Below are 21,986 nucleotides of genomic sequence, written 5' to 3'. Positions count from 1 at the left end.
TATGAATTAACACACTGGGTGGTAAGCAAATATGCAATTACCAAAAGTGCTAAGCCAGGATGGCTGTAATGATGCTGGACTCTCACAATAGGTGGTAAACAATTGTTTACGTGTGTGTATTCAATGGTCACCTTCGAGGTCAACCCCGGAACTCTCAGTTCCTGCGACGGCGCTGGAACCAATCGTATTGGCGTATGCCTTTCTATTGGAGACTTTCAGCGTCGTGGAGAGGGGATACCTGCTGCCTGGGTAACAGCTTCTCCCCCGAATCAACCTACCCTGGCTTTGCGCCCTGGTGAGGCCACTCCAGACCGACAACCAGAGCGCAACTCCATAGTCTCCTGAGACTGATGGATGCCTACTACTACTACTACTATACAATGAATATAACAGATTCCATTCACCAGGCATTCACCAGGGCTGCATGGGTCTCGAACCATGAACCCCACACGTGTGAGACCCAAGCTCTATCGACCGGGCTATGAGTAGTCTTAAAATGGAACGTTTATTTCCACGGAAGTGTTAATGACAATTTATAATATAACAGATGTACATATCAACTGCATAGGCACAGTGGTTCAAATCTACAGTTAAAATTTTGTGAATATAAACCATACAGGGTCATACAAATCATACAACCATACAGGGTTGTATAATTGTATACCTGTACATCAACAGGTAGGGGTATTAGCTTATGAAATATTAAATACATGAAGGAGATTCAAAGTGGTGAAATGAACACAACACATAATTACACAAGGAAAGGCGAGCGAGGGAAGCTTATTAAGGACACTTCTGTGCAAATCAGAGATCAGATACCATATTATTTAGAACGGTCTAAGTATTTTATTTTGTAGGTGATTATAATGCTAAATATCTTAATGTACAGTAAATAGTTTGTTTGCCTCAAGCTCACTCGTATGATATTTTGTAAAATTCTGGTCACTAAGATATATCCAATACATTCATTTTCATTTCCTTACATAGTACTGGAATAGCCTCTTCATTAACACTATGACACACACACAGTTACAAGGAGAGACTAGAGGCATTAAATATGCCTAAGTTAGAAAATAGAAGAAAAGAGGTGATATGATCACCACTTACAAAATACTAACAGGAAGCGACCAAATTGACAAAGAGTAATTCCTCAAACCAGCAGCTTCACGAACAAAAAGACACAGATTCAAGCTAAGGAAACAAAGGTGCTGAAAAAATATTGGAAAGTTTTATTTTGCTAAAAGAGTGGTAGACAGTTGGAACAAGTTAAGTGAGAAGGTGGTGGAAGCTAAAACCGTCAGTAGTTTCAAAGCGTTATACGACAATGAGTGCTGGGAAGACGGGACACCACGAACGTAGTTCTCATCCTGTAACTACACTTAGGTAATTATGCACACACCCTGTCTTTACTTTCTAACCTGAAAATTGCCTATTATTTATTATGACAAAATGATAATATAATCACATTAACCTAAAACCTTCACATTCACCTACGTAAACATGGTTCATTTTCTTTAACAGTTATTACTACTATCTACTCATATGTTGTGTTGCTGACACACTATACAAGCAACATGATGCTGCAAATGCTGCCAAACTTGCTTACAATAAGGACTAAATACTGTACATGGATACACAAGGCCTCATGTATGAAACTTTGTTTCCTATATTTTAAAATTATCTCTGGATTCATTTTCATCTTTTAAGATGAACACGTCGGCAAGTAACTCGTCAATAGAAGGCACCAAATCGGGAAGGCTATTTATTTACCTCTGTGTCACAAGACTTTCAAAAAGGTCCTAAATATCACTCAGGATCTTAATATGAGTCAAGTAGATCACACTGACCTTGCCATCAACATTCAACCTCGTATAGCTCTGGCATACTATTGGACAGAGAACTACCCGAATTATTTTGCAACGACAATTCAATTTCCTTACAAAGAAACTTACTTTCCTTACAATTCAATTTCCTTACAAAGAAACTTACTTTCCTTACAATTCAATTTCCTTACTTACATCATCAGAGGCCCGAGACTGTTCAATACGCTTCCACTATACATAAGGGGCATAACTGGCAGACCCCTCACAGTGTTCTAGAGAGAACTTGACAAACATCTCCAAAGGATACGTGATCAACCAGGCTGCGAGCAGCCGCGTCCAACAGCCTGGTTGACCAGTCCAGCAACGAGGAGGCCTGGTCGACGACCGGGCCGCGGGGACGCTGAGCCCCGGAATAACCTCAAGGTCAAGGTAACCAAGAGGGTACAATGCCAAAGTAAATAGACAGCGCTGTTGGGTAGTTAACACCTACACTACAACACATCTCGTATGAGGGTTCCCAGGGAGCTGCTCCACACACAATATGAAGTTTACTTCTCTTACGAGGGGTGACCAGTTAATCTGCTCACTCCACCAAAATACTTAAAGTCAATGGACTAAATTAATATTTATCATATTAAAATCATGACTTACAATTAGAAAATATACATTCCCAAAAGTGGTGATATTTTTGTAGTGAAAGAAGCTTTGCGGAACTACTAAAACTGCCTTTCTGACCTTATATAGCACATTACAGCAAGGTACTGTACTCTCAAAGACTTTTACATAGAAATCTATTACTTTTGAAGAAAATTTGATTATATAATTCCTTATCCAGACATGAGGGTGACCTGTGGCAATCGCAGTAATAGTGTGTGTGTGTTAACATGCAGCAGGAAATAGTACATCAAGTACTTAACCCACAGGTACAATCTAAAACTCTCATCAGATTAAAGTACATGGTGAAACTAAATTATCAAATGGCACCAAGCATGGATGATGGTAAAACTAAAGCATAACAAAACAAAACAAAATTTTACTAGAGGAAGTAAGTACAGTAATTAATTATCAAAGAAGGCACCAAGCCGGGAAAGGCTATGTAGCACCATCTTACTAGAGGAAGCTAGCATCTATATTGCTAAGGTTCGATGGTGGTTTAACCCCCGACAAGACTCCAAGTCTCGTGGCTTCATAGTTAAATAATGATAATTGTGGCTACACGAAGGTCCGTGACGGCAGGGGCTTGGTAGTGGTCGCAATCCCTGAGAGAGTCAACACATCATTGGTAATAACACACACTTCAACTTGGAGCCATTCTGACACATGAATATAATCCACTTGGGATGTAATACAAATTTTAGTTACAAAATTTGAAATAAACACAATGTATCTTAATATCTGCTGATTTCTTTAAAAATCTGTAATTAAGGGACAGCAGAAGTAAGACAGACTGAATGACACACAGAGATCACAATAACGTGATGCATCAAATGAACACAGTCGATTAAGGCAGTGTCTGGGATGCTCCCGGACGCAGGTTCGAATCCTCGTCACGGCCCTTGTGGATTTGTTTACAGACTGAATGGTTGACTGTTTGCGAATCCGTAAGTGAGCGTGTTGTACACGTGTGCACACACGTACTGGAACGTGATTCAGTGCCTGCATCTGTGCACGTGTTCACAAGTACAGTACTTATTGACATAAGTGCATGCTCTGTGTACATGTATTGAAATAACTTGTACTGTATAATATAAGAAAGATAATTCTTTACCACTGTTGAGGTACACAAGAAAAATTACATTACTGCTTGTCTTGCTTTATAAATAAGTAGTTATCAAAAGCACTAAGCTTGGAGTTCTGATCTTATTTAATCAACTTACTCGAGAGATAAAGACTTTATGTAAAGTGAGGCCACACTGTCACTAAAATAAGAGAATGAGCAAGAGATGATCAGGCATTAAATCCACAGTGGCACGAGAGCATCAAGACAAGACACAGTACATAAACTGTGTACAGTACACAGTATATAAAACAATCATTAATGGGGCTCTGTCTAAACAACCATCCTTACTCCATTCTCAACCATGCACACTCACCACCACCCTCCACACTAAAGTGAACATGGTTCTCTTATATTTATTATTTATTCTAACTAAATCCATTTGCATACCCCCCCCTGGAAGAGAAAATATATCGATAAAACTTCAAGTTGCAATATTCTTATCTTCACAGGTATGTACTCTTGCAACTTTCTGCGACATACTTCACAAATATATTCCAAGAAGCCAACAATTCCTAAACCAACCTTGATAATGGTTAGTAACAATTCCTGGATAAACACCTCCAAAGGATACCCAATCAACTGACAACTGTATGTCAAACTGTGAGCAGCAGCAGCAGCAGCATCTAGCAGCCTATGCAGGCAATGAGTCACAATAACGTGGCTAAAGAATGTGACCAGACCACACACTAGAAGGTGAAGGGATGACGACGCTTCAATCTGTCCTGGACCATTCGCAAATTGACTTGAGAATGGTCCAGGACGGACCGAAACGTTGTCGTCCCTTCACCTTCTAGTGTGTGGGCTGGTCAACATCTAGCAGCCTAGTTGGCCTGACCACCAACCAGAAGGCTTGACTAGAGACTGGCTGTGGAGACACTGTGATCCTCCAGGACCACCACAAGGTAACACAAGGTATGGTACCCACACCTGACTACACATAATATGCAGCTGTTGTATGGTACCCACACCTGACTACACATATAATATGTAGCTGTTGTATGGTAACCACACCCGACTACACACACAATATGCAGCTGTTGTATGCAAATACAAATAAAATATAAAGACATATAATGACAAGGCATCCCTAGCTAGAATTGACTGACTAAATTGCAATGGCTACAATATTAATGGAACAGCACGAACACAAAGAGGAGTCCAACCTATGGAGTTAAATTTAATGATCCCAGCTTCATTCCCCAACAGGAAGTCAAATCAGAGGGTGAATGGCTGTGTATCACAACAAGACTCCAGTCCGAGACATTCTTAGCCTGTCCCTTGGCTAGGATACCTGATCAACCAGGCTGTGACTCGTACGTCAGGCTGCGAGCAGCCGCGTCCAACAGCCTGGCTGATCAGTCCAGCAACCAGGAGGCCTGGTCGACAACCGGGCCGCGGAGACGCTAAGCCCCGGAAGCACCTCAAGGTAACCTCAAGGTAAGGTATCATGTAGCAGAGACAGGGGGCTTCACAAACCCCTTGAAACCTTCCAAGAAACCTTCTTGGCCACTGAGCACACGGTCCCATCCAACAAGAAAACTTAATGTTCCAAAGGCCAAAGGCCCGAGCAAAGAAATACGAACCACAAACAATGCCTCGAGTCTCGAGAAAAAAATATACGGTAACCACAAATAGAGTAAATTTGCAAAGGGGTACAAGACGATGAAATTTTTAAATGCAGAAATTAGCAGAACACAAGGCCTTACTGGTTGTTATAAATGACAAAGCAGCAGCAGAGAAACATTAAAACATTAAGCATTTTTTTCACTATTAAAGAAATAGCCGACTGGAATAAACGTTATGTAAATAAAGATATAAAGACACCATGAACAAATCTCACTTCGTGTGCCTACAAATAGGAGCAGGTACTATAGGCAATTGCTCACTCACGCACAAAATGCACGTAAATCTTCTCCTCTCGACACAAAATGTTTAAATTCTTCTATTACCAATATATACAATTTTGTTTACATTGTACGTACCTCACTGGGACTTATACTCTTTGTATCTTTAATAATTTCTCTTAGATTATAAAACTTCATTACATTTCACAAGATTTAAAATATAAAGTATAAAATAGATGTTAAAAAGCTACTGCCAATAATTATCTCATTTTTGTATGTTTTCCAGGTATTATTAATACCTTGGGGAAGACCAACTGGATCATGTGTGAATTCTAATCCCTTTGTGCTAAGCCTTTTCTTCCGTAACTAATTAGGTCATGCAGTCTTTTCCCACATTGCAAGCTGTGATATGCATGCATGTTCATACCCAAGCTCTTATTAATGCTCATTAAAGAGGTGTCAACACTAAAAACAGTAAACACAGCTTTGTACATATGACGTAATGCCAGATCATGCAGTTCCTGGCAGGCCAAAATATCATGCAGAAATACTTAACAACATGTCGTGGATTTACAACAGTAAGCCAAGGAATATAATTAAAGCCATTCATTTAGGCTAATGCATGCTTAACATGCTAGCAAAGCACGACAATTCAAGAAATATATTGAAAATGAATTTATTAATGTTATCATTTGTACAGCAATACAAATGCAATGCAATAGTAACGAATAAAAATGGCCAAATTAACTTTTTCCTCTACACAAAACAAATGACCTTTCAAGCTAAATCCAGCCGATTATCAACCCTGAAGCTTGCTGTAGTCTCGCTAAATTCTGAACACTGCATGACTACTGTAGGTGTGCTTGCTCTTTATGCTTAAATACTCAATGATTAGTAACTTTCCATAAACACAACAGAAAACACTGTACAGAATGAATATCAGAGACCCGTGACTTTTTTTTAACATCCTCCTAGTAAATAATACAAATATCGTCAGAATGATGGTTGAAGTCTTCACGGGGGAATTAGACATTTTTCTGCAGGAAGTACTAAATCAGCTGGGTTTGTGTTTTCTGTTGGCCTGCGGGCCACTACTAGCAACAGCCATATCGATCAAATTATCACAAAAGGCATGGTCAAGGTGTAAGAGTAGAAGAAATCTTGAAACAAGTCATATGGTGATAATCTAAAAATTCAGGAATAATTTGAATATAGAAAAAATTGCTATAGATCCAGAAGCGATACCCAAACTTTCGTGAATTTTCAACAAATGGGCAGAGAATCTGGAATTATTCAGCATTCTCTAGTACTGCATTAGCAACTATATTTTTACATTTTACAAAAATTTTGACTCTCGGTCAAAAATACAGCTGTTTTCCCTAACCAGAATCCTCTGCACCGATGTAATCTGCCTAACCTATCAACGCTGATGCTTAGAAAACTTCAACACTACAGTGCTTGAATTTTTACTAAACCCCCCACCATTTTTACAGTTGGGTCAGTTCTGTTAAAAATTGCAATGTACCGAACTAGGCAAGGAAGGAAGGTTGAAATTATTACACCATAAATTCAGGTCTGTTCTTTTCAAACTATTTGCTGCATGTAAAGTGGACTAACATTATAAAATTACAGTAAGTAGGATGTGGCTTCTTTTCCATTGGCAGCCTAATACTTACTGACACGAGAAGCCCTGGCCTCACATTTTGAAAACTACGTGTATGAGCAGCCGACGGGTTCTTGTTATACTTTCAGTCATCTTTCTCTGCATGTGTCATTATGTGTGAAAATTAAAGATGTCTTGCAGTGACAGTAGACAAGGTAGAGGAAGTAAGAGGGAGCATCTTACAACGGACAAGGAAATTAAATTATTGGAGACATGATCTAGGGAAAAGGAGAGTGGGGGCAATAGGCTGGAAAATGCATTTGGTATTAACACTAGCACCATTTCCAAGACTAAAAACCAGCAAGATATGATAATAAAGTATTTTGCCAAGCATTTGTTGTTTTTGCAGAAAAGGTTCAAATAAGATAATGCTCAGTCACAAAACATGAACTCAAATGAGGCAGAGTATAAGTGATTAATGCAGCAGCAGAGTACTGCCAAAGCTTTTGGCAGTAAGCCAGTCAAGAATGCAGTAGATACATATTCATAACTGCCAAATTTACAATGTTATGCAAGTTCTGGCCAATGCCAATAATTAAAAAAAATGGCATTAAATTGGTAAGGAGATAATTTATTTGTGAAAAATTTGGCATTAAATGATGCACAGTGCGCAGCCATTTAAAAATGAATTGCAGTATTTGGAGTGTATGCACACATTTAATGTTTTCAGATTTATGTAAATAACAATGGCTTTTTGTGGAGAGGAATGGTTTCTGTAACCTTGGCTGTAACCCTGAACAGAGGAAAATAAGCCAATCTTTAAAGCTGGTGAAATTCAGCCAATGTGTATGCCAATGCAGATGGCTCTAAGAGATTAAAAAAAAAAATTAAGGCATAATGGCCTAGGTATCTAGAAAATGGCATGCACATACTTCCTCTACCATGCTAATAATAGATGATTTACTCATGAATTTTTGTTACCTGGTTTCATAGCATTTCTGGTAAGGAGACAAGAGACTTTCAAACAAATGATAGCAGTGTTAAAAAAAGCCAAGTGCAGGCAATATTGGTGTTTCAACAATGCTTCGGCATGCCATGAACACCAGCCTATGGATCATGTAGTTATGATGTAATTTAAGCAGTTAAGAGACTGTACAGAAAAAGATCCGTTGGATCACATTTTTGGTGGCTGATACTGTATTAAGAATGACAACACTAAAGGACCTAGAAACTTTGAATAATATTTTGTTTATCCTTATAAAAAAATTTCAATCCCTGCTGATCACATTTGCAAATAGCAATTTAAGCTTATAAATTAACTATGGTTAGCAATAATACCCAAGTAAAATGTAGGTGGAAGGCTGCATGACCGATTAGTGATGAGACACTTGTGTGGCACGAACAAGTGGTAGTGCTCACCCCTGTACACTGATACAAGCCAACGGTGTAACACGAGCATGATGAAACACAAGAGTTGGACCGGTAGACACTGAACAACCCCAAGATGCCTTTGTCATGGAGAGGTGCACAGCAGGAAACTTAATACAGTATTCAGTCTTAAGAGTGCACATTGAGGCTTGGACATATACGAAACAAAGATGTTGTGAGTGGTATACTGTACACTGAAGTGAATTAGAGGGCAGGAGGAAAAAAAAGAGGAAGGTTGGACCATTCTCAAGTCTATCAACTTGAAAATGGTCCAGGACGGACCGAAACGTCGTCGTCCCTTCAACTTCTAGTGTGTGGTCTGGTCAACAGAGGAAGGTTATCGTGATGAGCAGACATGCCAAATCTATGGGCAGTGGGTATATGGGCATGGTGTACTCGCCAAGTTGTGTTTGCGGGGGTTGAGCTCTGGCTCTTTGGTCCTGCCTCTCAACTGTCAATCAACTGGTGTACAGATTCCTGAGCCTACTAGGCTCTGTCATATCTACATTTGAAACTGTGTATGGAGTCAAACTCCACCACACTACTACTTAATGCATTCCATTTGTTAACTACCCTGACACTGAAAAAATTCTTTCTAACATCTCTGTGGCTCATCTGGGTACTAAGTTTCAACATGTGTCCCCTTGTTCGTGTTCCACGCCACCATCCACCACGTGTTCGTGGTGTGGTGGCGTTCTGCTGTGGAGGTTTCGCTGAAGTGTAATGTTGGTGATTCTACATGATGTATGTTAATACAAAACATACTGGTGTATGAGTACATGTCTATAATCCTCCTTACCAAAATTACAGTACCTGTACTTTAATATTTTCAATCGAGCTGATGTCTCCTCACCCCGTGAAAATCAGAAAGTGTAATACTAATTAATACAAATCATTTAATTTTATCGTCGAAACATTGAAATTAAAAGAAAATTCTTTTGAACATCGAAAACTAAACTGTGTGTATATTTTCTTTAAAATATCAAGATAGGATTTTTTAACGTAAATACGGCGATTCAAATACAAAATGACCTTCCTTTCTTAAAGCTGTATATACAGTACAGTATATGCAAAAATTTTAATTCAGCAATAATTTTAAGAATATTTTACAACACCTGCTAGATTGCGGAAGGAAAATTTTAATTAGAAAACTAAGCAAAATCTTAGCAAGAACGAAAATAATTATTGCAGAACGAATATAATTTACTTCTTGTTCTAAAAGTAAAGCTCGTTGATCTTTGTACATCTGATAACGTATAAATACTGTTCTGTACTGTCTTTCACATCTGCAGAGAACTATCCAAAATACCTAATATCAGGATTTATGCGGAAAATCCACAGAGAAATGTGAAAGGAAGTGAACGTTTCGGCCTGATTAAAGCCGTTGTCAACACCAGTTGTCAACACCAGTTGTCAACACCAGTTGTCAACAGTCTGGTGTTGACAACGGCTTTAATCAGGCCGAAACATTCACTTCCTTTCACATTTCTCTGTGGATTTTCCACATAAAATTGATCAGTGTTTTGTGATCGTCAATTGCGTCAGGGTTTATATATATCAAAATCTTTCCAAATCATGATTTGATGCCAAATTCACATTAATGAGTATTGGGTACAGTGTTGCCACTCTTTCATATTGACATTACACTAACAAGCCCTTAATCCATAACAAATAAATAATAGAGCCATTCCACAGAATGTCACTATTCATGGATGTATTCATATTCACATGTATTCACTATTCATAGATCTATTCATACAGTATTCATGGATGACAAGAATCAAAGAGCCTAACCAACATCCATATTTTGTTCTAATACAAAGTTCAACGATAGCCAAAAATAATTAAAATAAAGTGAACACACGACCGAATAGAAATAAACATCGGCTTGGATTAAAAACACTATGTAGTATTTGCAATTGCATTAAGATTAGATTGCACTATAGTAGTAATATTGATTATGGACCAAGATGGAGGGAAGGGGAGAAGGCACATGACAATGCAATCACAAACAGGCAAAAGAACAAATAGGATGATGCCATAAAATAAAAAACTAGCATGAAACATTATGCAATTGTATCAGGGGGGGGGGGTATACATGTGGTATTTTAGTGGTATACATACTCACTTCAGTAATATTAAAATTATGCATTAAAACTCCAGGGTGCAAAGGCAATACATCTTCCGAGGTACAGATGGCTGCCTTGTGCGGGGATAGAAACTGTAAAATCACAAATGGGGACGTCATGAATATACAGGAACATCACGCTGAAAGGCAATGCATCTGCGGACATAATTCTTGAAAGGAAGGGGGAAGACAAGGCAAGGAAAGGAAAGGAACGGAAAGGAAAGGATTAAAGGAGAAAGCCAGGTATGGGAGCATGGTGTGGAACTCACCTGTGGAGCAGCCTGACTGGCCCGGAGAGAGCACTGGGGTTGAGCACTAACGGGGGAAGGAAGGCTATACGGTGGTTTGGAGCCACCTGCTGCTGGGGTCAGGGTGAGGCAACTCCATCATCTGCAACATCAGGCAAACAACCAAGCCTTTACACCACTGACTTTACCTCCCACTCATCTTTTCCCCCTGGCCAGTGGGTCCTCTGATGGGTGTTGACAGTTACGATTCTGACTTTCAAACAACTTATATAAACACTTCACTGCAGTAACAGTTAAGTATCAATCCAAGAAGGCTTAAAAATTAGGGAAAAGAAAAATGGATGGGCACATTGGCCATAACATTCCAAAGGTGAACTCTTAGGCAATACCCAACTTAACAACCGTCAGAAGATTAAAGCTGCTCCAAAGATACCTCTACACCATACTCTACCGAACAAAGCTTATTGGGAGAGAAATTTACCAAACTGTAAATTTACAAAGCTCAGCCAAATATAACCCAAATTAAATTTTGACTAATACTCGTACAGTATATGTAACTGAGAAGGAACTAAAAATATTGGCAGTAGGGGGAACATATCACCCCTTGAAAGTAATTGTTAATGATAATGACCTTCGTCAAGAAAAAGCAGGGGCTTAATGTCCCTGAAAAATACTGCCGCTAATTTGTGTGTCAACGCCCCCTAGAATTCTCAACCCAAAATAAACTACGGTACATTATAAATTCATAGCAAAAATAAATTTTGACCAGAAATATAACACCACAGCTGGTCAGTAAACAACCCAGGAGATGATCACCAAGCTATTGGCGCAAGAGAACAAGGTCAGGGTTGGTGGGGGGGGGGGGTAAGTGAGGTCGTGTAGTGGGGAAGCAGGAGGGACGTACAGGCATGGATGAATGGGTAAGGCAGGCACTGGAGCCCAAACAATATACTCATGCACATCACCATGCACCAATTAACTATAGGCTGATAATTAATTACTATTAAACATGCTGTGGGGTGTACATAATGCACAACCCACCATGCACATCCTCTAAGACACCATGCAAAAGTACTTACATTGTCCTGAGTAATCAAGCCTGCCGTATCCTGTGGGACAAAAACCAGTTTTATGGTCATGCAAACCCACCCGTTACCTATTTCTAATTTAATTATTCCCACTAAAGCATACAAGTGAGTAAGCTGAAAAATATTCCATCACACAACAAAACTTGTGGGTGAAAAAAAAAGATACAAAATAACCTTCACGATACCTATATCCTAATTTGTTGGTCTTCCCTTTCCCAAGTCATATACCATACCTGAATTTCCTTTAATGAATGGTATACACCTACCTGTATTCCCTTTCATAAGTCATACACCTATCTTCCCGCTTTGTAACTTGTTTACCTAATTTTGATTCCTTTTCTTTGTAACTATGATCACTCGTTAAATTCTACTCGTATTACATTAATACACACGACAAAATAACACGTCACATGCTTGATCTATTCTAGACTATAAAAACAATATACAATGGTCCCACAGTATGGCAAAATATTGCAAATATTGTATCGAGGGTTTATCTAACCTAACAGTCAAACACGACTGACAGTAAAGTTAACCCTGCTTGATGGGCTTTGGGAGTGCTTCTACTCCCCAAGCCCGACCCGAGGCCAGGCTTGGGGCGTAGGCGCCCGAGGCCAGGCTTGGGGCGTAGGCACCCGAGGCCAGGCTTGGGGAGTAGGCGCCCGAGGCCAGGCTTGGGGCGTAGGCGCCCGAGGCCAGGCTTGGGGCGTAGGCACCCGAGGCCAGGCACCCTCTTCTCGTGCCTTCGTGGACATGCTAAATATACCATTTATGGTTACGCCAAATATACAATTTACCAACAAGTGTTCTAAATCTGAAATTGAAATAAAATGGCAAAAAATAAATTATTTCTTGCAATCCAATCATAATATGAAAGTAGCAAAAATGTATCTCTGCCTCCCCAAGCTTATATGCTACGAACAATGTTATAAGAGTTAATTGATAAACGAATTACACCAAATACTTAATTTTACGTCAGCTTAAAATTGCCGGGTTAACCCTTCCAACATCCTCTAATAGCAAGTGTTTCCCAAAGCAAAATTTACAAAAAATTAGTTTATGTGTAAGTTTGACTATGGCTCAACCAACCCCTATTTCACACCCAGCATCCTTACAAGAACTGAATTAGTAGGTAATGGTTGCAAAATACAGAATAAATTACAATATATATATTTTATATATTATATACCAAAATATAAAAAAAATATACTGTATATATATATTATATTTATATACAGTATATATATATATATAATGCCTATATCAGACTACAGTATATGCAGCTGTGCCAACAGCTTGTCGACTAGGTGGTGTGATCAGAGGCCCAACAGCAGGGACGGTGATCTTTGGAACCACGGCAATGTCACCTCATGGTAAGGCATATAATACCCAGTTGCCTGGCATGCCAAATTTGCTCTAAATATAATTTGTCAAAATTGTTATTTTATGTACTGAAAGATAATTCGTTAATTCTAATGTACAGTAACACCTCCAAAATCCAAATTTTATAGTTTTGGATCTGATCCAGATTTGCATGAAAGCCAGATATCCAGAAATGTGCCCCTTTTGGGGCTATTTATCACCACAGTAAATGTTTATGCAATTTAGGCACACAAATAATATATAAGGGTTTTGTGTCTATAAATAATAAAGCACAAAAAATAAGACTATTTGTTCACCTACCTGGTCTTGATAACAGACAGCAAAATGCACTTATAGCACTATGTAATGTCGATTGGTAAACTTTTGTAGTCACCCTGAACCGCCCCTGAATTCCTCAATGTCTAATGTTTATATCAAGTCTCATCTACAGACTTAACGGTTCATCCCCAGGTTACAGTGTTGCATTAACCATTGGTAAATACCAGCATCTAAATCCTCATGGCTAGAAGATTTGGCAATGTTTTTACGTCACTTCTCTTTTCACCAATGCTCTTTATTTTATTCACAAAATATATGACCTTTTTTTTTCTCCTGCTATACTCCTCTGGTTGTGGCTTTCCTGCCTGGCCACGATCACGTTTTTCTAACAACTCTGCCTACATATCCGTGGTACGAAAGTCCTCTCACCCATGTTTGATGTTCCGATACTATACTACTCTAGCAGCACAACATGACTAACTTACAAATAATAATATATTAGAAGAATATTCAGTAAAACGCTTGAATAACAAGTGAGGGCACATCTGTGCAGAAGGTAAATACGTGGCCACCATCAGGCCCTGACAGTACGGCTGGATGCCTCGGTAAAAAGGCCACAAAGAAACTGGTTTGTGCAATTTAAAGTAGAATACAAGGTTAGTAAAATACAATTTTAAATATACCCAGCAAATGTGTTATTCTGAATATGTATTTGCAAATGAGTAAAAATATACGATCTGATGGAAATAACTCCATGCGCTGAACCGACAATCCGGATTTTTGGACAGTAAGTCACAATAACCAGGCTGGAAATTACCCACCCAACTCGCACAACTATTTCATCTCTTTCTCTTTGCCACTAAGCCTACTGCAGTTTCCTTTATTCCTATTATTATACTTCTTACGTTCTTGTCTGTCACCTCACATTCTCACCTTACATATTGACTTTCTCTACCACTCGTTCTTTACACGACTTGATGGTCCAGGATGGATCAAAATGTCGCCACTTCTAATATTTTCAGGTGTGGGGGGTTGAATGTCTAATCTGAATTTCACTACATTCTTCTTTAAATTTTTATTTATTTTATTAATTTTTGTTTTTAAATTTGAATTTTGGAGGAAGAAGCTGATGAGTGAATTTAGTTCATTGTTTAGAAGGATCCATTATAGTGAGGTCTGAATTTGTAAAGAGGTACTGTACATAATATAGATTTGTTCTATGTTATATTTTTAGCAAAAATTAACCTCACAACCAAATGTAACCAAAATATGCTTATTATAAAACTCTATATAGTATTGGTAAAAAAAACTAGACCTAAATAAATTAGTAATTAATGTTAACAATTTATTCTAGCAATTTAAGTTTGAAGATGCATACAAGAAAAATATTTATATATGCTGTGGCTATTAAGCATAGTGGAGTGTGCCTATGAGGCCTAGTATTGCAGTTCTACTTCGTTTACTTCCTCTTGTCCTATATTCGCGACTGTCTCATAAAAGACTTTCAGTTTAGCCAAGCACAACTTTTTCCCTCAAAATCCATGTTCTCTGTTACAAAATTTGTCTTCTCCAGGTCTTCAATGATCCTCTTCTATTATTTTTTCCAGTACAGTGGATAGTGGTTGCATTTCACCAAGATGTTTTTGATTCCAGGCCTCATGTCTGTCTCCTTCCTTGAATACAAGTATCACATTTTGCAGTCTTCCAGATTTCCAGGAGCTCTTCACTGTCTAAGATTCTAAAACTGTATCCAGTCTTCCCTATGGATACAATCACACAGTATTTCGGGCTCTTCTGTTTGACTTAAACTTGGCACCCCGAATCTTCACCAAACTAATGTGGTGCTTTACAACCTCTGAGTCCTGGGCATCCGAGTTTGATATATCTGGCTAGTTTAGACTTCCAGGCAGAGTTATTAGTCAGTCAGGGAGTTGGTGCCTACCCAACTGGTGTGATTTCGGTTCCTATCAACTAGCAAAAGTTTTGCTTGACTCCTTACCAGTTATTGATGTGGTTGGGGTTTGTCTGAGACTCCGGGACAGGCTCCCTTTCTCTCCCAGGATCAGCCTTGCTGTGGGATCATCTTCAGCTAGTATTACAATGCCCTTGTCTTGTTGAGATCTTGAGCATCTTCCTGGTTGTCTGAAACTTTGCAGATGTGGCCCTCCTGTTGGCTTAGATTTGGCTGCAGACATTGGAATGAGGTGTTGCTATTTGCTTATCATATTTCCTCTAGCTCCGAGTTTCTGTCCTTCTCAATAAATAGGTTAGCCTTCTGTCTGTTCCTTTTAGTCCATTTCTTTTAACCCAAAGACAGTTTCCTATACAAGGCACTGTTGGGATACAGTGCCTATACAAGGCACCGAGAGCCAGGCCAGAAATAAAGTCTTGGTCACGCCAAGAAATGTAATGAAATGCATTTTCTAGGTAGCCCCAGTAATGCTAAGTACCTGCTCTTCTTAGCTCTTCATTCCTGCGGAGATCAGCAGCATGACATAACTAAGGTAAGCAGACAAGTAGAATCCTTGGGTGACCTGAGCTGTCATCTGCTGACACACTTGGATATAAGACCTGTTGACACAGGGCAAACTACCTGGTTGATGGGGTTCTGGGAGTTCTTCTACTCCCCAAGCCCGGCCCGAGGCCAGGCTCGACTTGTGAGAGTTTGGTCCACCAGGCTGTTGCTTGGAGCGGCCTGCAGGCCCACATACCCACCACAGTCCGGCTGATCCGGAACTTCTCTTAGAAAACAGTCCAGTTTTCTCTTGAAGATGTCACACCAAGTACCATTTTCCTTGTTTCCATCTTTTCTCTCCTTAATCTAACTGAGTAATTTTGTTTTGCTTTGCCTGTACCTTCTAAGTAGTTACTGGGTTTTTGGCACTTTTTAGGTAGTTTACTTGATTTTTGGTCAAACTCAGATCCCCATGGTCCCGTACCTCTATGAGCACACCGGATGCTGGTCCTGGTGTCCGGTCTGGGTCTGAGAGAGAACTGAGCCTGCTGCAAGCACGGCTGGTGCTCCTCTGTCTGGCATGACGTCAGAGGCCTACTCGCCTGTGATTGGTTATGTCTCAACCGCCATATTATTTGAGTATAACACGGCAGCCATAGTTCTGTGGTTGCCGTAGAGCACCGGGGAACTACTGAGGGGCCAGGCCACAGAGAAAGACCATGCAGTACCAGAAAGAAAATTCTTTACACATCACAGTAGTGAAGCAATTTTTTTTACTGTATGCCTGTATATAAACAGGGTGTAAATACAATTTAAACAAATTGAAACATTAATAGCCCCCCATGAAACATCAAAAGACCTGAACAAAAATATATGATATTGATGAGGCGGGATGTTTCGGGTAAGCAAGAAGGTTTGAGAATTTAAATTATACCATAAAAGCAAAAGCCTATAAATGTATGCACTTGATGAACGGCACAATTCCTCTTACGGCCTAAAGCAGTTTGAAACGATAAATCGTTGCAAGGTGCTTCTTTGAATGCCGACATTCTAACTTAACTTCCTTAAAACAAAATATTAAAATGACCATATAATCCTCAAATATTTATGCCTCTCATCTACTTTACACAGATGCGAATGAAAGTAGGAAAACGTAACTCTAATTTAAGAAGGACTCAAAATAACCTTTGTTTTCTTCATTAATTCTTGCTTTTAACACATACAAAATCCAGTTAAAAAACACAAAGAAGTATAAATGTTAAAATCTAAAATGTTTTCAAACCTAGGAATAATAATAATAATAATAATAATACCTATTATTAATACATATACCTATTAATAAAATGGTATAAAATCACTAAATTTTGTGGCACGACACATTCTGCTGATCAATCTACCAACATTGTTCAACAGTTTAGCTATCCACCACACCTTAAATATTCTAATTACTGTACACATTTGTGGTTCTGCCAAACCTATTTTGCTGCACATAGAAATATATTACAAAAGAAAAATTGGACCGTCTTTCCCCGTACCTAGCCCCATTTCCCATTTTCAAAAGGGTGGGAAACCATCAGTCTAGACACAGGACAGCAATACACGAAATGGAAATTATGGCGATCCAGAACAACTCGAGATAAAAACAACCCATCAAAACCACAAAAGCAGTAATGAAAATCAAGTGTTTCGGTGTGGAGGGTGACTTGGGTCAAGGAGACCATGAGGCGTTTCCATCCTCGCCATATTAGCGACAAGACGTGATTGCCTTTCTATAAACTAAACATGATGAAGACTATGTACACAACTCAGATGACCAGCAATATTTACAGTGCTGATGAAGGACTTCATTCACGGTGAGTACCAGGAATGATGAATAAGTTGGCAATTGGTTCCATTAGCAATGAATAATACATGTTGGCATCCATGAGTGGAGATAAACATGCACTGATGATCAAGAATGATTATACAATAATGAGCATTGGTGAGTGAGAGAGAGTGTGTGTGAGAGTGAGTGAATGTGAGTGAGTGTGAGAGTAAATGTGAGAGTGAATCTAAAACTTACTTATACACTCAATGGACAAGAATGTGTATGTTGTGCCGCATGTTGGATAAATAATGTCAATGATTACCACACAAGTACATTACTGCAGTTGTTGAATATTGACATATAAATTTTAAGATTCACATAAAGAGGGGGGGAGGGGAACAGACATAATTATCGAATAATGATTCATTTGCTGATGTTGTGGGACTGATTGTGAATAGTGACACATACGTTTAGTGTTGTAAAGTAACACACAAGCTGGTTTAGAGAACAGTTTGTATAGGGAGGGTGTCGAGGAGCAGTGTGCATTCTAATACTGAAGTGTGCCTAATACAATTTGGTTCAAAGACGCATGGTTGGGCTTAACGATTGACAAAGAGACAATGTCACGCACGCTGAAGGAATAAGTTTCAAGCACATGAGAGCACCAAGAATTGCTTCATGCACTGAAGGCTTGTGGACTATCCTTTTTTATTTTCTACCAAGCAGAGGAGAAAGTTGCAGAGGAAACCTGTATATACCTAAAATAAGCATATACTGTATACTGTATAGAAACAAATACAGTATACACTACTGGAAAAATAAGTACACTTGTACTGAACCGATTCCCCACACACACAATTTACACCAATGTAGGTGTTACAAATACTTCAATTATTCTTTCCATTTTAAGGGTGGCAGATATAATTTAGGTGATACTCACTTGGCTGTAGGCAGTAGAATTTGGGGCTTGGACACCATTGTCCATGTAGACTCGCACTTGACTCTGACTTGTGATTGTGGAGACCGGTGCAGGTGGACTTGATGAAGGTTTGAACTTATATCTTCCTATATATTTGGCTGGCCGTTTGATACTGTAACAAGCAACACCTTGAGCATATTAAGAACAGAAACAAAACACACACCAAAAAGCAGAGAAGCTTTTCTTATAGAAAATAATCAGAAAAATAAAATCAAAATAAAATCATCATACTCGAACTAAATTTCTGAAACATGTTTGTGTATTTTAAAATATTTATTTCCAAAATACTTGTGTAAAAAAAAAAAAAGACTATGTGAGCATTTACTAAAGATAGTTGAGCACTTGACATCAGCAGCCCAAGAAAGCACTAAAGCCGGGAAAGGAAAATGGGGGCGACCCTTTTACTTCCACGTTGGTAAGTGTTTGGCTACTCTCACTACACATCACCTACTCGTCCGATGCATTCTTCTACTACCACACACTGCCCTACTACCTCTCTTTATCTTTTCCCTACACTGTACCTATATAATGACCAGACCACACACTAGAATGTGAAGGGACGACGACATTTCGGTCTGTCCTGGACCATTCTCAAGTCGATTGTGTACCTATATAGTGTAATAAAGCAGAGGGGCCTGACAGCTGAGTGGACAGCGCTCGGGATTCGTGGTCCTGAGGTTCCGGGTTCGTCCCCCCTTGGAGGCGGAAACAAATAAGCAGTTTCTTTCACTCTGATGCCCTGTTCACCTAGAAGTAAATAGGTACCTGAGAGTTAGACAGCTGCTACAGGCTGCTTCCTGGGAGGGTATGTAACAAAAAGGAGGCCTATTCGAGGACCGGGCCGCGGGGACGCTAAGCCCCGAAATCATCTCACGATAACCTCAAGAAGATGTATGTGTGTGTTTCTGCCCTACATTTTTCCCCAATTCACAGTGACAAATTCTGTCTGTTGACACATTCTTTCTTCTCGGTATAAACCAGTAACAACCAGTTCACCTTTAAGAGCCAATACAACATGGCGAACCCCTTGTCAAATGCTTCAGGAAATCTTCAAGCTTTACAAGTCTCTTAAACATACAATAGCATTTGATATGTCTTCAAGCCTTACAGTGTGGCTTGAGGTCAGGTTGTCCTAGCAGCTATGTGATCCATCGCACAACTACTGCTGCTGTTTGCAGACCCACAAGCCCCCATCACTATTACAACCAAGCTAATCACATATCTTCCAAAGAAACTTAAGCTCTCTCTACTTAAGCATTTAACAAATTCATAACAATTTTCTCCATGAATTTCTATGATCAAAATATTAACTTTTTTTTTCCCCATACAAGGGGAACAACTCATCTCTCACAATCTATTTTCATTACAATATTTAAATATTTTTTATACTGCTGAACATGGCATCAGCAGCATAACTGAAGATGCTGATAACCTTAGAATTAAAATTCCTTTTAAAGTGGCTGAAATAATGAGACTAACTATAATTCTTTCCAATTTTCCCAACAAGTTCTGCATATCATCTGTTCATATAAAATTACTTGTGCACACAGTCTCTCATTTTCACTTGGCATAGTTATTAAAGGGAATTACTTAATTATTGCCTATACAGTCATGGACATGAAAGGGAAAACCTCGGATATTAAACAATAAGGAAAAAGCCGATTTAGCACACATGCCATGCATCTATTACAATGTGCCACATGCTAAACTTACCTAGGGTATTGTGGGCCACATAGAATAAAACAGCAGTTTCGGCAGCATCCTCGGGAGAAAGGGTTATAGCCGCCTCTGAACTTGCCAGTTACTTGTTCATTTGTAGTTCTCCCTCGGCTAACCAAAACCATATGGAACCCCGTGAGCCCCAGAATGGGAATTAAGAGAAGAGCAATGACTCCCATCACCACCATGCTGTAATTTGGAAATTAAAATATGTGCGTATAAACAAAATTAGGTTGTACCACACACATTAACATCAACACAGTCTCGTTCCAATGTAATCATCCCAGAATCTTTATTTAACTCACTACATACATAAAGAGGTGTAATTAATTTTATCACGCTTATTCTACTCCTCATTAGGGTTCACCAGGTTTTAATATAACTTATTAGAGGCTTTGATATATATCCTAATAATTACAAGGTGGGGGAGGAATCACTCGAGAAGATATATAAGAGCAGTAATGGAAGAGAACGATAATAATGTTAAATGATAACACAAATCCATTCTCAATGTCTTGCACACCACATAACATCATGAAGAACTAGCAGCACCAACATACCACAGCTAATCATCAACAATCTCAACAATCTAACCATCTCATTACTTCATAAGATTAGGTGCTTTTTGTGTGTTCTCATATGCAAACATGATAAATAATTACTCCCCTTTTACTGTCACTTAGCCACCTTCTCAACCACTTTGCATACTCTTTTCACACTAAAACCCTACTTCCTCACAGACTTGTTCATCACATCCTTCCACCATTTTTTTGACAACCTCTTAGAAGACATGGTAGGATGGGCAGAATACCCCCGTTGAAAAGCAGAGGTGCAACAGGTACTCTGAGAGAGAACTCTATCAACATCAGAGGCCCGAGACTGTTCAACACGCTTCCGCTACACATAAGGGGCATAACTGACAGAACCCTCACAGTGTTCAAGAGAGAACTGGATAAGCACCTCCAAAGGATACCTGATCAACCAGGCTCTGACTCATATGTCAGGCAGCGAGCAGCCGCGTCCAACAGCCTGGTTGATCAGTCCAGCAACCAGGAGGCCTGGTCGACGGCCGGGCCGTGGGAACGCTAAGCCCCGGAAGCACCTCAAGGTAAGGTACCTTCAAAATGACTAGCATACACTCTTCTCATATGCAGACAATGAGCCACAATAACACGGCTGAAGACATGATGACTGAAACACACATACCAGAAGATGAAGAGACGACGACGTTTCGGCCTGTCCTGGACCATTATCAAGTCAGTTATCACAAGCAACTTGATATCCTCATATATGATATATCCCTATCCTCATATTACCCTCAACAATTCTGCATTAATTCCCTGAAAAAACACAACCCCCACCACTATTTTGCTTAGTTCCCTATCTAGACCTTACACACTCCACATGCTGCCTTAATGCCTTTTGATTCACCCACAAAACCAA

At 39.3% G+C, this 21,986-nt stretch overlaps 1 protein-coding gene across 3 annotated transcripts in view; it reads right to left on the bottom strand.

Moving 5' to 3' along the window:
• Window positions 1–21,986, bottom strand: part of Zdhhc8 (zinc finger DHHC-type containing 8) — a 46,630-nt gene that overhangs the window by 9,756 nt on the left and 14,888 nt on the right. The window contains exons 5-7 of one of the 3 annotated variants that reach the window (XM_069312200.1): window positions 20,538–20,732; window positions 18,786–18,936; window positions 11,934–11,963 (exon numbers count right to left, since the gene is read on the bottom strand). In XM_069312200.1, coding sequence (XP_069168301.1) covers window positions 11,934–11,963; window positions 18,786–18,936; window positions 20,538–20,732 — 376 coding nt within the window. Of the gene's footprint in view, window positions 1–10,606; window positions 10,700–11,933; window positions 11,964–18,785; window positions 18,937–20,537; window positions 20,733–21,986 lie in introns of all 3 variants that reach the window. The other 2 variants (XM_045726381.2, XM_045726382.2) reach the window with 2 other exon arrangements.

The sequence above is a fragment of the Procambarus clarkii genome, chromosome 71, assembly GCF_040958095.1.
Source record: "Procambarus clarkii isolate CNS0578487 chromosome 71, FALCON_Pclarkii_2.0, whole genome shotgun sequence".
In the NCBI taxonomy this organism is placed as follows: domain Eukaryota; kingdom Metazoa; phylum Arthropoda; class Malacostraca; order Decapoda; family Cambaridae; genus Procambarus; species Procambarus clarkii.
Note: the sequence above shows the minus strand (reverse complement) of the source record. Positions and strands in the feature narration are given on the sequence as shown.